Genomic DNA, 17,495 nt, shown 5'->3' with positions numbered 1-17,495 from the left:
TTCAGCAGGTAATCATCTGCTTTTTTCTGATTTTTTTTTTTTGGAGGATTTTTAAGTCCTCTCTTTGTCTCTGAGCTGGTACGTGATAAGACCAACGCGTTTCGACCTGTTAAGGTCTTAATCATGGTTAAAAGTGGTGCTGCTCAAAGGATACTCGGAAAATACAAATACCACCGAAATCTTGCTTTTCTGATGCCTGCGCTTCCTATGCGAATGTGAGTATCTTTTGGGTTGTCTTGCTATTATTTAACCTCTTTTTGGTGTTTTACTAATGTTTTTCTTTTATTTTTTTTACCACAGAACCTAGTGCAGCTTTACACAACCTGGATCGCCCTCTGTTGAAGCGGACCCTCATTGACCAGTCAACGAACAGGCACAATCCCAATCATCCACCAGCAATGTAGTAACCTGTCAGGCCTCTCTGGCTGAGGAACAAGCAGCCGCCGGTCCATCAGATTTTCCACTCTCCCGGCCCTCTGCCGCTGCTTTTTGTTGGGTCTTCTCATCAGTGGCAGAGGGGCTGGGAGAGGTTACTCATGCCCGAGCTTATACACTTAAGCTCGGTCTTCCAGGATGGGATTAAGGTGCTTGGTGACTGAAGAGTGGGTTCACCCATGTGAACCCACTTATACAGGATGTCAACAAATGCCTTGACCGCCTGAAAGCCGACCTTGAGAGACCGGCGCAACATTTTTTTTTTTTCTTCAATAGAGTGGGAAGTGTCGGAAAACCTTATGCCTCAATTCCCGATCAACGTCATGCAGGCCTGCCATGCTGCTTACAGCCACGCATTGCAACAGCAGCAGCAGTCCCAAAGCTACAATTCACAGGCCGGAGGATATTACCAGCAGCTGAACATCTACTTTCAAACTCCCACAGTACCGAACTATCCACCACCATCACCTCCATTTCGCAGATCCACCACGCTGCCGACTTCATCATCCCTGCAGCCAGCAGCATCCACCACGCTGCCAAGTTCTGCACCCCTGCAGCCAGCAGCATCCACCACGCTACTAAGCTCAGCACCCCTGCAGCCAGCAGCATCCACCACGCTGTCCAGAACAGCACCACGCCAGAAGACTGCTACAGAGTCCACCACTCCCACTCAGCCAAGAAAGCAAAGGTCCAAAACTAAAAACATTCCCACCAGGATGAAGACCTGGAGTCAAAAAACCCTGCTAAAATTGGACCCACCACCTCCACCCTCACCTACCAATGTGTCTCTGTTGTCAAATGTGTCACTACCTTCCCTTGTGTCTGTCCCTTCCAGTTTGTCTATCCATTCCCATGATTCCACTGTGTTGTCTACTCCCAGCCAAATAGACCTTCGTACATTTCAGGCCCAGAAACCATTATTAGGCATGCAAGTATCATGGTAACTAGGCCGCCCCATACTATCGAGTACTTTGGGTCGTAGGGCATTCAGCCGAACTCTGTCATACCTTCTTAGATGCCATGTTTGTTTTTGGCAGGCAGCAGCAAGTGGTTAAACTGCCAGGGTTTCGTTGTAGTCGCCCCTGTGCCATCCTAGCAGTGTAAATCTATGTTCTGGGGCCCAAAAGAGTAACACAAATGTTTATCGTGTCAAAAAAATAATTTTTTCATGTTTTTTTTTTTTTTCCTGGTGTTTTTCCTGTAATATAGGACAGCCTAAGGCCAGAAATAAATCCCATAAAACACTGTACATGGAGACTTTGGGATCAGATAATTTCTGTCTGCGGTGTTTGTGCAAACAAAAAGGCTTTTATAAAAGCCTCAAACTTCTGTGTGTGACTCAGACATGAGATCTAACGTGATAGACCTCGCCCTATCTTGATCTCCTCATAGCTTTCCAACCGCACATTCAGCGTCTCCCACTCCCACACTACTTCCTCATCCCACCCACTCTCTGTTGAAGTCTCCCAAGGCTCTGTTCTAGGACCTTTACTCTTCTCAATCTATACACTTGGCCTGGGACAACTTATAAAGTTCTATGGCTTCCGTTTCCATCTATATGCTGATCACACTCAGATCTACATCTCTGGCCCAGATACCACCTTTCTGCTGTCCTGAATCCCAGAGTGTCTATCAGCCATATCCTCCTACTTCTCCTCTCGCTTCCTCAAACTGTGTGGACAAATCTGAACTCATCATTAGTGATGAGCGAATATACTCGTTATTTGAGATTTCACGAGCACGCTCGTGTGTCCTCCGAGTATGTTTTAGTGCTCGGAGATTTAGTTTTCATCGCCGCAGCTGAATGATTTTCATCTGTTAGCCAGCATAAGTACATGTGGGGGTTGCCTGGTTGCTAGGTAATCCCCACATGTAATCAAGCTGGCTAAGAGATGTAAATCATTCAGCTGCGGTGACGAAAACTAAATCTCCGTGCACTAAAAAAATACTCGGAGGACACCCGAGCGTGCTTGGGAAATCTCGAGTAACGAGTATATTTGCTCATCACTACTCATCATCTTTCCTCCATCTCACAGATTTCCTTACCGGACCTATCTATCACAATTAACGATATCATGCTTTCTCTGTACCTGATGTCCGCTGCCGCAGAGTAACCCTTGACTCTGCCCTGTCCTTGAAACAGCACATCCAAGCTCTTTCCACTCCCTGTCGCCTTCAGCTTAAAAATATCTCCAGAATCCGTGCCTTCCTCAACCAACAACCTACTAAAATTCTTGTACATTCCCTCATCATCTCCCTCCTCAACTACTGAAATCTCCCTGCTAACACCTTTGCACCTCTCCATTCCATCCTTAACTCTGCTGTCCAACTAATTTATCTCTTTCCTCGCTACTCCTCCACTTCCCCCTTCTGCAAATCTCTTCACTGGCTCCCATTCCCTCAGCGTATCCAGTTCAAATTACTAATACTGACCTACAAAGAAATCCATATCCTGTTTCCTCCATAGATCTCTGAACTAGTCTCCCGACATCTTCCCTAACGTAATCTCCGGTCCTGCCAAGACCTCCTTCTCTCCTCCACACTTATTCGCTCCTCACCCAACAGCCTCCAAAACTTCTCCCGAATATTCCCCATCCTCTGGAATTCTTTGCCCCAACATGTCCGACTATCAACCACATTTGGATCCTTCAGACGGAACCTGAAAACCCACCTCTTCAGGAAAGCTTACAGCTTGCAATGACCCCCCTGTCTCCTCATCACTACCTGGGCTACAGCCTCACCAACACCAGAGCCACTGCAAACATCAACCTAGTGTCTCCTTCTCCACCATCCTGTAGAATGTAAGCCCGCAAGGGCAGGGTCCTCGCCCCTCTGTATCAGTCTGTAATTGTTGGTTTGCTTACTGTAAGCGATATCTGTAATTTGTATGTAACCCCTCCTCATGTACAGCACCATGGACTCAATGGTGCTATATAAATAAATAATAATAAATAGAAGATTACAGTGCGGTAAAGATGGGAAACATTCATATAGATGGCCGGTGGTGATGGAGTCAGTGACGGACTCTGGCCAAATATATGTTTCTAGAGCCGTAGTAGAAGATGAAGATGTCGTCCTCATTATGAAGTAGTTATTTCTCCTGTCACGTGTAATGAATATCTCCTGCAGTATTGCTAATGCCGATTCCATTGTCAGTAAATGAGACTAGAATTAGCGTTGTGGAAGATGAGTCTGTGAGAAACGTATTCAGCTGCCGACTCCGAGGAAAAAACTGCTTGTTATCTGTGGCCTAAAACATATAGGTTTTATTAGTAGATGTAAAGAAGAAAACTAAATACTGTAATTGTATTATTACACAGGATTTTTATGACGTTACATCGGCTCATCTTCTTCTCATTCAGGTCTCTACAATATCAGATCCTCTCAGTGAAGACCTTTTTATATAAGAGAATTTTCCTGATTTACCCATCAAAGATGGATATGGACAGAGACAAGATGGCGGAGAGGATATTACACCTCACCCTAGAGATCCTTTTCCGGCTTATTGGGGAGGTGAGAGATTCTGATGACGTCACATTACATCATTCTTATCTATGAAAATAACAGATGGGCAGAACTGGAGAGGTGAGGACTCAGGAAATGTCTATAGTGAAATTTATGAATGTCTCTCCATATCCAGGATTACACAGTAGTGAAGAAGACCTCTAGTGAGCGCTGTCAGGAACCTGTGTCTGAGGGATGGGGAAGACCCCTGAGCCAAATCACGGTGCCTCCACCTCACCTGATACATGAGGACATCAATGACCAGAAGATCCTAAAACTCGCCTACAAGATGATTGAGCTGCTGACTGGAGAGGTGACACTGCTGCAAATGCTGGGACAATATACAGTAACACTATGAAGGGATCGGGGGATGGCGGTATCATTGTATGTGACAGGTTCCTATAAGGTGTCAGGATGTCGCCGTCTATTTCTCCATGGAGGAGTGGGAGTATTTAGCAGGACATAAAGATGTGTATAAGGAAGTCATGATGGAGGTTCCCCAGCCCCTCGCATCACCAGGTAATAGACAGGACTAAATACACACGGCCTATAATTCTGTATGTAAAGAATTAATTCAGTGCCTGTATGTGTTTCCTCCAGTTCTAGCCAGTAAGATGAGAGCACCAGAGAGATGTCCCCATCCTCTTTTTACACAGGACTGTAAGCGAGAAGATCCCAATGTTCCTCAGGATCATCAGGTAGATGGAGATAAGGTGTCATGAGATCTCCCCTATTATATGTAGATGGCTGTGAAGCTCTTGTGCTCAGTCTTGTTTTATTCACCAGTATTATATGTTTTATAGTTGTGTAATGAGAATGGTGCAGATGGCATGCAGGGCTGCCACCAGGAATTTCAGAGCCCCATACTGGCAAAACTTTCGGGCCCCCTTGGGACTCTGCCCAGGCTACACCCCCAGCTCCATTTCCAACTCTCGAACCTTCCATAGTCTCACTGCCCACTCATAGAAAAAATCCACATCTGTATCTGTATAATGCATCCCATAGTCATATATAGTTGAATAATGCAGCCCCATAGCAGTACAATGCATCCCCTTAGGCGCATAATGCACCTCATAGTATAATGCACCCCCATAGTGGTAGAATGTGCTCCATAGTACAATGCACCCCCATAGTAGTATAATGCACTCCATAATATAATACAGCCCCATAATAGTATAATGCACCCCCATAGTAGTATAATGCAGCCTCTTACTGTAGCTTTAAAAAAAAAAAAAAAAAAAAGTTTATCCTTACCTGGCTGAGGTCCAGCGATGTCCTCCATCTGATACATCTTAGGCACATACCATCATATGAGAGTGACATTTCATGTCGGCAACATGTCCACTGACATCAGCTGCCAGCTTGTGATCTCCCGCAAGGCAATAGACTTTAACTTGCCGTGCGTCGTCAGTTGAGCCGCTGGGGCCCATAGAGGAGAGGCGGCCTGCTGCGGGCCTCCTCTGCTCACCTGGCCCTATTCGCCAGTAAGGGCAGTAATGCTCTGATGGTGGAACCAATGACAGGAATAGAGCTGATCGTAGATGTGACTCTCTTCTCTTCATCTGTGTGTGACTAATACTATGTTTGTTTCAGAGTGAAGATCTGACCCATATTAATACAACAGAGACATATGCGAGAGGTGATCACCGGTGTAAAGAGGAGATGCCTACATATGACTACCCAGGTGAGTAGTGACCACTAAATGCAGAGAAGTCACAGATTCTTCTCAGTCATCGGCTGTGGCTGTTTTATCGGTAGTGTAGTCCGGTCATATCACAATCGTGTGATCACAATTTTGCCTTTAGACTTCAACATTCTCCCCCATCAAAACTTTGACACATCAGCTGTACACTGTTATAAAACAATTTCTTTGAATGTCTAATAGTTCTTCTTGAAACTGATCTGACATCTGACATTAGCCCTTACAATAGTTTAGCTTGAAAGAGCCACTGAGCCCCATACTCTAATTACCCCAGAGAGGTTTCACCACTAGTTACTCATTTATTACTGATGAAGACTGTTGAGTTTGATTATTTCAGTAGATGTGTTATTGTCTATAGTCACAGTTTTTGACTACAGTAGTTACTGCTCAAATCCTTTGACTTAACCACTTCCTGCAGTCCTTTTTTGTTCCTAATCAGGACCCAATTTTTCGAACCTGATGTGTCACTTTGTAGTGATAACTTTGGAATTCTTCACAAAGGATAATAGGAAACAAATGGACCTTACAAATTATTTTCCAACTTCTCTTGAATGTGACAGTACCCTATATACAGTTGTACACTACTGTCTGGGCACATGGCAGGGTTAAGAAGCTATTTAGCTATTTGACTGCAGATCTTGCTGAAATAGTTTGCAGACACGATGCATTGGGGGCACTGTTCGTGGTCACCTGGCAGCTCAAAAGATATCCACCATGAAAGGACTTGGCGCTATCTACTCCATTTTACAGATCCCAGGGATTGCCTTGTTCATCATACTTTAACCCATCTACATGGGTCTGTACATAGACAGAGACCCCTAGGCTTTGGCCATGGTGTTACCTTCTGTTATGTGATGCGAGATATAGCAAGAATAGTCAGGTAACCGGGTCAGTACTAGGAGAGCAGAGAAAATACAAAATCAGAAGACACAAGAGTAGTCAGTAAGCGAGCCGAGGTCACAACAGGAAACAAATAAACAAGCCGGGAGATGAGCACAGAGAAATTAACCAGAGGAGAAGGCTGTATCTGACAGCATCCAGCAATATGCTTCGAGCTTTAGGAGGGTGTGGTGCTTTCCAGCTGGCTGGAGCAGGGAGCTGGACAACACAAACCCATACTGCCAGCCTGGATGGTACTACAAATCCCAGGCACCCTAATCTTAATGGCAGGACAGAGCCTGCGTTGCCCAGAGCTTCTGGTTTCGATGTCTCCTCCATTACCAGTGCCGCCTGTAGAATGAATAAGGTCGTGCCTGGTAACAGAACCAGATGTCACAGGAGCAGATCCCAGAGGAGATAGGACATACCATATGCAGAAGCCCTAATATGAGAAAATGGCAGAAAACCAGAGCAGTAGAAATCCCCATAAATTGACTTCATTTTGGAAATTATAACCCTCAGAGGATTAATGTATTGAAGTAGTGACTATATTGACCACAGTGCCACTTTTCAGAAATTAGCACACAATGGATGTTGGAGAGTGAAAATTGCGAATATGACATCTTATTACCCAACACAGTGCCCAGATTGTGCTCCAGGAGACACACACACATTGTAAATTAAGTGGGTTCTTCTCACTATAGTAATGCCTACTACATGGATGCTAAATGTGGTTTGGGCACACTGCAAGGCTCAGAAGCAGGGGTGGATTAAGGGTAGTCAGGGCCCCGGGCTGTTCAGACACTGGGGGCCCCCCCGGTCATGTGACGGGGGTCATGATATACCTGAACCAGATTATTCCAGAAAAATGGCTGGGCCCTACACTACTGTAACCTATTAAATATTTGTTAAAATATGCAATACAATTTAGGTATATTTTGACCAATATCACATACAAGGAACAAATACCACCGCACCATGACCAGACCACAAATTACAACCACAGTGATCGAATAATATGACATACAAGGAACAAATACCACCGCACCATGTCAAGACCACATATTACCACCACTTGGTGACCAAATAGCACATACAAGGGACAAATACCACAACACCATTTCCAGACCACATATTATCACCACATAGTGACTGAATACTACAATACTGATCAGTAATAATAAAAAAAAACAAAAAAAAACACAATACTATCACCATAAGTGCCAGTATTCACAGGAGATCTGTACTTAGTATGCATTGTCTGTGTACAGGTAATACAGTGATCACTGGTGACATTGTACACAGGACCTCTGTATATAGTATACAGTGTATAGTGGCAGTGTATAGGTAACACTGACTCACCAGTGATGTCTCTAGGTGAAGTCCTTCATCTTTCATCCAGCACAGACCGCCATCATTTCTTCCAGCCAGGACTCGTTTCTGCAGGAAATAACAGTTATCTCAAGCTCCGCTTGCAGAACACATTACTTAATTTTTCACAACTTCTACATTACACCACATGAAGAAAAAATGGCGATATAGTGTCACTCTGCACAGTAACAGGACCGCCCCCCCCCCCCCCATTTAAAACAGTATACTCAAAAAATAAAATAAATGCATCACTGCAGTAATAATATCCCTTAATTAGACCCTATGGTAATAATATTCCCCATCCTGGCCCCGTTTATCTCATTCCTGGCTACAGCCATATGTTCTCGCATCCTGCCCTCATGAGTATCCATTCTACCCCATATGATCTCCCCATCCTGCCCCATCAGTCTCCATCATATCCTCCTGCCCCATGTCTTTCATTCTGCCCCGTGGCTCCAATCATGCCCCGGATCTACATTCTGCCCATGTCTCCAGTCCTGCCCCCAGTGTGTCCAGCAATCTGCCCCAGTGTGCCCAGCAATCTGCCCCAGTGTGTCCAGCATATTACCCCCAGTATGTCCAGCATATTGCCCCCAGAAAGTGTGTCCAGCATTGCCCCCAGACAGTGTGTCCAGCAATCTGCCCCAGTGTGTCCAGCATATTACTCCCAGTGTGTCCAGCATATTACCCCCAGTGTGTCCAGCAATCTTCCCCAGTATGTCCAGCATATTGCCCCAGAGTGTCCAGCATTGCCCCCAGACAGTATGTCCAGCAATCTGCCCCGGTGTCTCCAGAATTGCCCCAGTGTGTCCAGCTATCATCTGCCCCAGTGTGTCCTCCGGCTCCAACATATTGCCCCCAGTCAGACGGTGTCACTGACTGTCCAGCATTCTGGCCAGCCCGGATTGCCGTTAGTTAGCAAAAAAACAAACAAAAAAAAGAGTTCTCCTCACCTGACCAGCGCTCCAGGCGGCGAGCTCCCTCCAGCAGGGCGCACTCGCCAGCGACTGACAATGATGTCAGACGCCGGCGACGTGTGCGCTGCGCCTGCTGCCGACTGCAGCTGACAGCCTCCAATTGGCTGGCAGCTGTTGTTAACTATTGACGTGCGGGCGCGCGCCTGCCGTACGTCAATAGGAAACCGCCGCAGCGCCGGTAGGGGCCCGGTGAGCAGATGAGACTGGGCCCGATGCGGGCCCCCTCTCTCTGCCCACTGGGCCCATAAGTGATACGCCAGTCAGGGCACGGGCAGTAATGCCCTGATGGCGGCGGGCAACCTGTGCGGTAGCCACTGGGCCCTGGGCTACCACCCATATTGACCCTCTTATAATCCGCCCCTGCTCAGAAGCGAGGGGAAAATTTTACTTTGGGATATTGGATATTGCTGGATTGGTTTATGGAAGCCATGTTACTTTTCAAGACCCTTTGAGCCAATTATAATGTAGAAACCTCTGTTTTTCACTGACAGATGATGGACCTGAGTGGGGACTTGTTTTTTCGTGAGAAGAATAGGTTTATAGGTATAATTTTTGCCAACTTAACATTGTTTCGTGACTTTTTACTCTATATTTTGGAGGCAGAATGAACAAACAATTGAACACCACATTCTACTGGTTCATCCTAAGAGGTTTTCTATTAGACTGTGAGCTGTCATTGTCTTAGTGAATAATTACGTATTTAACATAACTTGTCATGTTGTGGACAGTTTACTTAGAAATGTCAAAATATGTAAAATTCAAGGATTTATAATGAAAACTAACTGGTTTTATTTTTAACAGATGACTGCACCAGGAGATCAGAGGGGCAGCTGACATCTTCAGTTTTTAAATCAGATAATCTTGAGATCCCACAGGATACAACTGAAGTGAATGCCATTACTCCAGATATACCATCATCCCTTCTCAGCAAAGATCCATCGTCAGATCTTTTGAAACAAGTCCTGTCTTCTGATTCATTACCGACTACTAATGAAAATCAAAGTCACAAAATAAGCATTAAAAAACAAATTGCTCCTGAAGTAAATAAGCCATTTTCACTTTTAGAATATGGAGATAGTTTTCCCCTCAAAGAATCTTTTCTTAAGCATCCAAAAATTCACACAGCAGAGAATAGATTTTCTTGTTCCAAGTGTGGGAGATGTTTTAACCAGAAGTGGAATCTTGTTATACACCAAAGAACTCACGCAGGGGAAAAGCCTTTTTCATGTTTAGAATGTGGTAAATATACTATACACAAATCAAATTTTCTTAAGCATCAGAGAACTCACAGGGGAGAAGCCATTTTCATGCTCAGAATGTGGGAAATGTTTTAATCTGAAAGCTCATCTTGATAGCCACCAGAGAATCCACACAGGGGAGAAGCCTTTTTCATGTTCAGAATGTGGTAAATGTTTTACACACAAATCAAATTTTGTTACGCATCAGAGAACTCACACAGGGGAGAGGCCATTTTCATGCTCAGAATGTGGAAAATGTTTTAATCAGAAAGCTCATCTTGATAGCCACCAGAGAATCCACACAGGGGAGAAGCCTTTTTCATGTTCAGAATGTGGTAAATATTTTACACACAAATCAAATTTTGTTATGCATCAGAGAACCCACACAAAGGAGAAGCCTTTTTCATGTTCAGAATGTGAAAAATGTTTTAACCAGAAATCGGATTTGGTTAACCACCAGAGAACTCACACAGGTGAGCAGCCTTTTTCATGTTCAGAATGTGGGAAATGTTTTAATCGGAAAGGGCATCTTGATAGACACCAGAGAATCCACACATGAGAGAAGCCATTTTCATGTTCAGAATGTGGGAAATGTTTTAACCATAAATCAAGTCTTGATAGTCACCAGAACAGTCACACAGAGAAGACATTTTCATGTTCAGAATGTGGTAAATATTTTACACACAAATCAAATTTTGTTATGCATCAGAGAACCCACACAAGGGAGAAGCCTTTTTCATGTTCAGAATGTGAAAAATGTTTTAACCAGAAATCAGATTTGGTTAAGCACCAGAGAACTCACACAGTTCAGAATGTGGGAAATGTTTTAATCGGAAATCGCATCTTGATAGACACCAGAGAATCCACACAGGAGAGAAGCCTTTTTCCTGTTCAGAATGTGGGAAATGTTTTAGCCAGAAATCAAATTTGGTTAAGCACCAGAAAACCCACAGAGGGGAGAAGCCTTTTTCCTGTTCCTAATGTGGGAAATGTTGTACATGGAATTCAACTCTTTAATAAACATCAGAGAAGTTGCACAGGGGAGACGCCTTTTCATGTTAGAATGTTGGAAATATTGTAACCAAAAATTGTAACTTCTTAAAACAGTTGTCTACTGCTAGGACAACACATTGTTACTCCTTATGTTTGGCCTCTTTAAAACAAAAGTACTCATACACCGCTCCCTTGCCAGTGCCAATTCAGTGATGTCAGGATTCATGTGAGGTTGTTACAGTATACAAGCCCTGCGCCCAATCAGTGCCAGCTTCACTGTCCCCACCTTCGGAAGTATTCAACATAAACAGGAAACCAGAGCTGCGGCTGCTCTCTACTTCCTCCTATTGTTCGATTTGAAGTTGGGGACAGTGACATCAGCGCTGATTGGCCGCAGGGCTCACATGATGTGTCAAACTCACATGAGCTTCATGAATGCAAGTGCTGACACTGCTGGAACTGCATCGGCAAGGAAGGTTTGAATAATTATTTTTATTTTAATAGGACCAAACATAAGGCTTGACAAGGGATTGTGCATGTAGAGAAAAACCCTTTTAAACATAAAAGTGTAAAGAATGAATTACTTGAAAATTGTATTTTGTTGACTGTCAAAAATAGCTCTGACCTGGAGAAAATATATACAATGGGGAAAATAAGTATTGGATACTATACCGATTTTGCAAGTTTTTCTAGCTACAAAGAATGAAGTCTGTAATTTTTTTTTGGGTACACTTCAACTGTAAAAGACAGAATATAAAAATACAAACCAGGAAATAACATTGCATGATTTTTGCATAATTAAATTGCATTTTATTGCATGAAATGCTGTATTTTTCGAACTATAAAACGCACTGGACCATAAGACTCACATAGGTTTTAAAGGAGGAAAATAGGGACATAAACACTGAATCACAAAATGTGGTAAATTTTGTACTTAATATCTCCTATCCTGGTATATATGGTCCCGTCATCCACATCCTGATACACATGGTCCCCTCATCCCAAGCCTGGTATGCCTGCCCCCTCATCACTCTCTTGGTATCCATGGATCTCTCATTCCTATCCTGGTATGCATGGCCACAGCCCTATCCTGGTATGCAGTGTTAGGGCTAGCGGAACGCACCGAGTATAGGAAGGAAACAACAAGGTGCATTCGCAGCCCGGGGTCCACCGTTCAGAGATATCTGCTGCAAAGTAATTGGCGGCACTATATGGCGGTATAAGCTAACTCTGTTATCTTCACAGAATCGCAAAGATATGAAAACGCTGTGCCCTGTTAACCTCACAGAGGATCACAGCTCCCTAACTGAGCAAAGCAAAGAGTGGTCATGCAGTCAGCATAGCACACAAACAACTCCTCACCGGAGGTGCCGGTATTCTAGGGGCTTATTTCAGCCGGGCCCTGAATCCAAGCATACAAAACTCCTCACCGGAGGTGCCGGTATTATAGGGGCTTATTTCAGCCAACCCTAACCACATGCAAATATGACCACCAAGTAGCAAAGCTCATAACACAGGTTGATACTAGTTCATGGCCGTGCGGCCATGCGAACCTTTTATAGCTGCAGCAGACAAGCACCTTCCTAGTGGTCCAATGGGAGCTGCTACAGGGCCTGAGCGTGTGACCTCCGACCTCCAATGAGAGGTCCTCCCGTGGGCATGCTCAGTGTGTGCAAAGCAGGACTTAGTCCCAGAAAAGCCTGCTCACCGCTGACCAGTGCAGGCTACAACAGCAGAGCCTGGAAAGGCAGCAGTAACCCTTTGCACAGTATCAGACTGAGTGGGACCGACATCTTCGCTGAGCAGGCTCCACTGCGGCTGATGTAGAATGGGAGACCACAGCAGACATGGTTCGAGATTCCCCCTGTGCAGCGGCGGGAACTCGACTCCTAACATGCAGGGCCCCCATCTCATCCTAGTATGCATGGCCTAATCCCTATCCTGGTATTCAGGGCCCCTATCTCATCATAGTATGGATGGGCCCTATCATTATCATGGTATGCATGGCCGCATCTCATTCTAGTATGCATGGCCCAACCCTATCCTGGTATGCATGGCCCCATCACCATCCTGGTATGAATGGTCCCATCAGAAAACATAAAAAAAGAAATAATTTCACTTACCTTCCCTGGACCATCTTGTTCCAGTGCCAGCAGCTGCTTTATGCTTGTAAGCAGCGCATGGCAGGGACATCATGCGATGCTCATAAGTAGAGCACAGCTGCCAGAATACTCACTGCTCTGCACGCCGGGACTGTGTGCGCAGAGAGCAGTGAGGATTTATTGCTCTTTAGTAGCACGCATAATGTCAGCCAGAGCCTTCCTGCTGGTGTCGGTGGTCACGTGTTCCATTACTTATGATAAATGAATATTCACTTCTCTCTGGGCGTGGAGAGAGGTGAATATTCATTTCTCTTAAGTAGTGGCACACGTGGCTGCCTGGCAGCAGCAGGAAGCCAGCAGCTGACACTGTGCGCGCTACTGAAGAGCAATGAATACTCACTGCCCTGTACGCACATAGTCCCAGCGTGCAGAGCAGTGAATATTATGGCAGCTGCCCTTCGGCTTGCAAGCAGCTCATGACGTCCCTGCCATGCGCTGCTTACAAGCATGAAACAGTTGCTGGCATCGGAACAAAATGCTGTGAGGGAGTGCCGGGAAGATAAGTTTAATGTTTTGTTGTTTTTTTTTAATGTTTTCTGATGGGGCCATGCACACCTGGATGGGGGTGGGGGGCAATCGTAAGAATGAGGCCATGCATACCAGGAAAAGATGGGGGCCATGCATACAAGAATGGGGGGTGGGGCCATGCATACCAAGACTAGGGTTGGGGGCCAATCATACCAAGACGCTATTAAAAAATGAATATTTATTGTCCTCCACGCCCATGAGCGTGGAATGCAGTGAATATTCATTTCTCTTTAGCAGCGCGCACAGGAGTTAGCCACAGCAGCCGGCTCCAGCCTTCTGTGACCCGCTGCTCCCCCGATGACACTCACCCACCTCCCCACCACAACCAGAGCTGGTAAATCCAGACTATAAGACGCAGTCCCCATTTTCCTCCACTTTTTGGAGGAAAAAGTGCATCTCCCCATTTTCCTCCACGTTTTTGGAGGAAAAGTGCATCTTATATTCCAAAAATTCGGTATTTAATCACTTACCAACCAGCAAGAATCTGTCTCTCACAGACTTGTTAGTTTTTCATTAAGAAGCTCTCCTACTCTGCACTCATTACCTGTATTAATTGCACCTGTTTGAAATCATTACCAATATACAAGACCCTTGTCCCCATACTCAATCAATCACACTCCAAGCTCTCCAGGATGGCCAAGAACAAAAAACTGTCTAAGGACACCAGGGACAAAATTGTAGACCTGCACAAGACGGGGATGGGCACCACTGTAGACCTGCACGAGACTGGGATGGGCTCCAGGACAATAGGCAAGCTGCTTGGTGAGAAGGCAACAACTCTTGGTGCAATTATTAGAAAATATAACAAACACAAGATGACTGTCAATCTTCCTTGATTTGGGGCTACATGCAAGATTTTGTCTCAAGGGGTAAGTATGATTCTAAGAAAGGTCAGGAATCAGCCCAGAAATAAATGGGAGGACCTGGTCAAAGACCTGAAAAGAGCTATGACTACAATGTCAAACATTACTGTTAGTAACGTACTATGCTGTGTGATGCAGCGGTAGGACCAAACAGTGAAACTGCAGTGACCCAAGCAAGTTCAAACGAAACGTTCTTTTATTGTGTTACTTTACACAGTCAATATAGTATACAGCTTCTTTGTACAGTCCATTAATAATGCATGGCTATATGATTCAGTCAATACACAGGCCGAACTTCCCTCTGTCCAGTTTCCCTGGGTGACCGCAACAAGTCTCTGTACTCACTCAGCGCACAGCACTCTATATCCTCTAGAGTGCAGCTGGGTACACGCAAGATAGCCCAAGATGCAGGGTGTCAGTCTCTCTGGTTCCTTTAGCCTCTGTGTTACTCCACACAGAGAGAGCTCTGCAGACAACTGCCCTGTCTACTTCCAAGAACACTCTGACACACCTCCCCCACTACTACAGGGCTTTTTAATCAGTCACTGCTTCATTATTCTAATTACAACCACACCTGTGTCTGTAGTACGCCCTCATGGCCTCACTACGCTTCCATGCACATTCAGCAGAGCACATACAGCACCCCCTAGCTGTACCAGGGGTCACTACCTCACAGCTGTCATAGATTAAAATCCTGCAGGGCACGCAAGTTACTCCTGCTCACTCTGGCACAAGTCCAGGCCCGCAGGAAGTCTGTCAATTATCATCTGAATGATCCAGAGGAAGCATGGGAGAAGGTCATGTGGTCAGATGAGAACAAAATATAACTTTTTGGTATAAACTCTACGCTCTGTGTTATGTGTAAGAAGGATGAGTACATCCCAACCATGAAGCATGATAGGGGAAACCTCATAGTTGGTGCTTTTCTGCGAAAGAAACCAGATGGCTGCACCATATTGAAGGGAGGATGAATGGGTTCATGTATCAAGCTTTTGGCCAACAACCTCTTTTCCTCAGTAAGAGCATTGAAGGTGGGTCATGGCTGGATCTTCCAGCACGACATTGATCCCAAACACACAGTCTTGGCAACTAAAAAGTGGCTTTGTAAGAAGCATTTCAAAGTCCTGGAGTGGCCTAGCCAGTCTCCAGGGAGCTGAAACTAAACGTTGCCCGGCAACAGCCCTGAAACCTGAACTAACTGGAGATCTGTATGGAGGAGTGGGCCAAAATTCCTGCTGCAGTGTGTGTGTAAACTTGGTCAAGAACTATAGGAAACGTTTGACCTCTGTAATTGCAAACAAAGGTATCTGTACCAAATATTAAGTTCTCTTTGACATGAAATCCTCACCAGAAGGTCACACAAAAAACATCTCATGATTGCTAAAACCAGTGAGCTGTCTCAAGGCCTTTTTAACCTTATTGTTGCAAAATATACTCATGGGATTTGTTACAGAAACATTTATAAACTACTGAAGGTTCTAATGAGTACTGTTGTGGCAGTAGTCTGGTAATTTAAAGAACATTATTTTACCATAAACCGGCCATGACCAGGTTTTAGACAAAAACATTTCCAAGAGCCAAGAATTACCTGCGGAGAGCTACAGAAAGACCTGGAATCATCAGCTACAATTCTTTTAAAGAAAACTGTAAGGCATGTACTCAACCTCCATGGTCTGTATGCAGGCTCACCACTCAAGGTTCCATTGCTGAACAAAAAGCATTTTTTGTACAAAATTGCTTTTTATTGATTTTTAACCCCTTAACCCCCGGAGCTTTTTTCAATTTTGCGTTTTCATATTTCACTCCCCTCTTCCCAGAGCCATAACTTTTTTATTTTTCCTTAAATATGGCCATGTGAGGGCTTATTTTTTTGCGCGACGAGTTGTACTTTTGAATGACACCATTGGTTTTACCATGTCATGTATTAGAAAACGGGAAAAAAATTGCAAGTGTGGTAAAATTGCAAAAAAACTGCAATCCCACACTTGTTTTTTGTTTGGCTTTTTTACTAGGTTCACTAAATGCTAAAACTGATCTGCCATTATGATTCTCCAGGTCATTACGAGTTCATAGACACCAAACATTAAACCCATAATCCTATTTCTAGAAGGCTTGAACTTAAATTTATGATCAACACATAATCTGCCTTGGCAGTACAAAGTGACTAAAAGAAGAGATAGGTCATTTAATATACAGTCATGGCCAAAAGTATTGACACCCCTGCAATTGTGTCAGATAATACTCAGTTTCTTCCTGAAAATGATTGCAAACACAAATTCTTTGTTATTATTATCTTCATTTAATTTGTCTTAAATGAAAAAACACAAAAGAGAATGAAGCAAAAATCAAAACGTTGATCATTTCACAAAAAACTCCAAAAATGGGCCAGACAAAAGTATTGGCACCCTCAGCCTAATACTAGGTTGCACAACCTTTAGCCAAAATAACTGCGACCAACCGCTTCCGCTAACCATCAATGAGTTTCTTACAATGCTCTGCTGGAATTTTAGACCATTCTTCTTTGGCAAACTGCTCCAGGTCCCTGATATTTGAAGGGTGCCTTCTCCAAACTGCCATTTTTAGAGCTCTCCACAGGTGTTCTATGGGATTCAGGTCTGGACTCATTGCTGGCCAACTTAGAAGTCTCCAGTGCTTTCTCTGAAACCATTTTCTAGTGTTTTTTGAAGTGTGTTTTGGGTCATTGTCCTGCTGGAAGACCCATGACCTCTGAGGGAGACCCAGCTTTCTCACACTGGGCCCTACATTATGCTGCAAAATTTGTTGGTAGTCTTCAGACTTCATAATGCCATGCACACGGTCAAGCAGTCCAGTGCCAGAGGCAG

The 17,495-nt window shown here is 44.5% G+C and overlaps 2 protein-coding genes across 2 annotated transcripts in view; one reads left to right on the top strand and one right to left on the bottom strand.

The window, feature by feature from the left end:
• The window catches only part of LOC143766674 (uncharacterized), a 311,141-nt gene extending 300,938 nt beyond the window's left edge, over positions 1-10,203 (top strand). The window contains exons 2-7 of the mRNA XM_077254526.1: positions 3,798-3,948; positions 4,076-4,252; positions 4,335-4,458; positions 4,540-4,637; positions 5,533-5,623; positions 9,670-10,203. Coding sequence (XP_077110641.1) covers positions 3,871-3,948; positions 4,076-4,252; positions 4,335-4,458; positions 4,540-4,637; positions 5,533-5,623; positions 9,670-10,202 — 1,101 coding nt within the window. The 5' untranslated portion in view covers positions 3,798-3,870 and the 3' untranslated portion in view covers position 10,203. The remainder of the gene's footprint in view (positions 1-3,797; positions 3,949-4,075; positions 4,253-4,334; positions 4,459-4,539; positions 4,638-5,532; positions 5,624-9,669) is intronic.
• LOC143766647 (uncharacterized) overlaps positions 1-17,495 on the bottom strand; it is a 371,066-nt gene that overhangs the window by 145,661 nt on the left and 207,910 nt on the right. The gene's annotated exons all lie outside the window — the stretch shown is intronic.

The sequence above is a fragment of the Ranitomeya variabilis genome, chromosome 4 (genome assembly GCF_051348905.1).
Source record: "Ranitomeya variabilis isolate aRanVar5 chromosome 4, aRanVar5.hap1, whole genome shotgun sequence".
In the NCBI taxonomy this organism is placed as follows: Eukaryota; Metazoa; Chordata; class Amphibia; order Anura; family Dendrobatidae; genus Ranitomeya; species Ranitomeya variabilis.
This window is presented reverse-complemented; position numbering and strand designations above follow the sequence as displayed.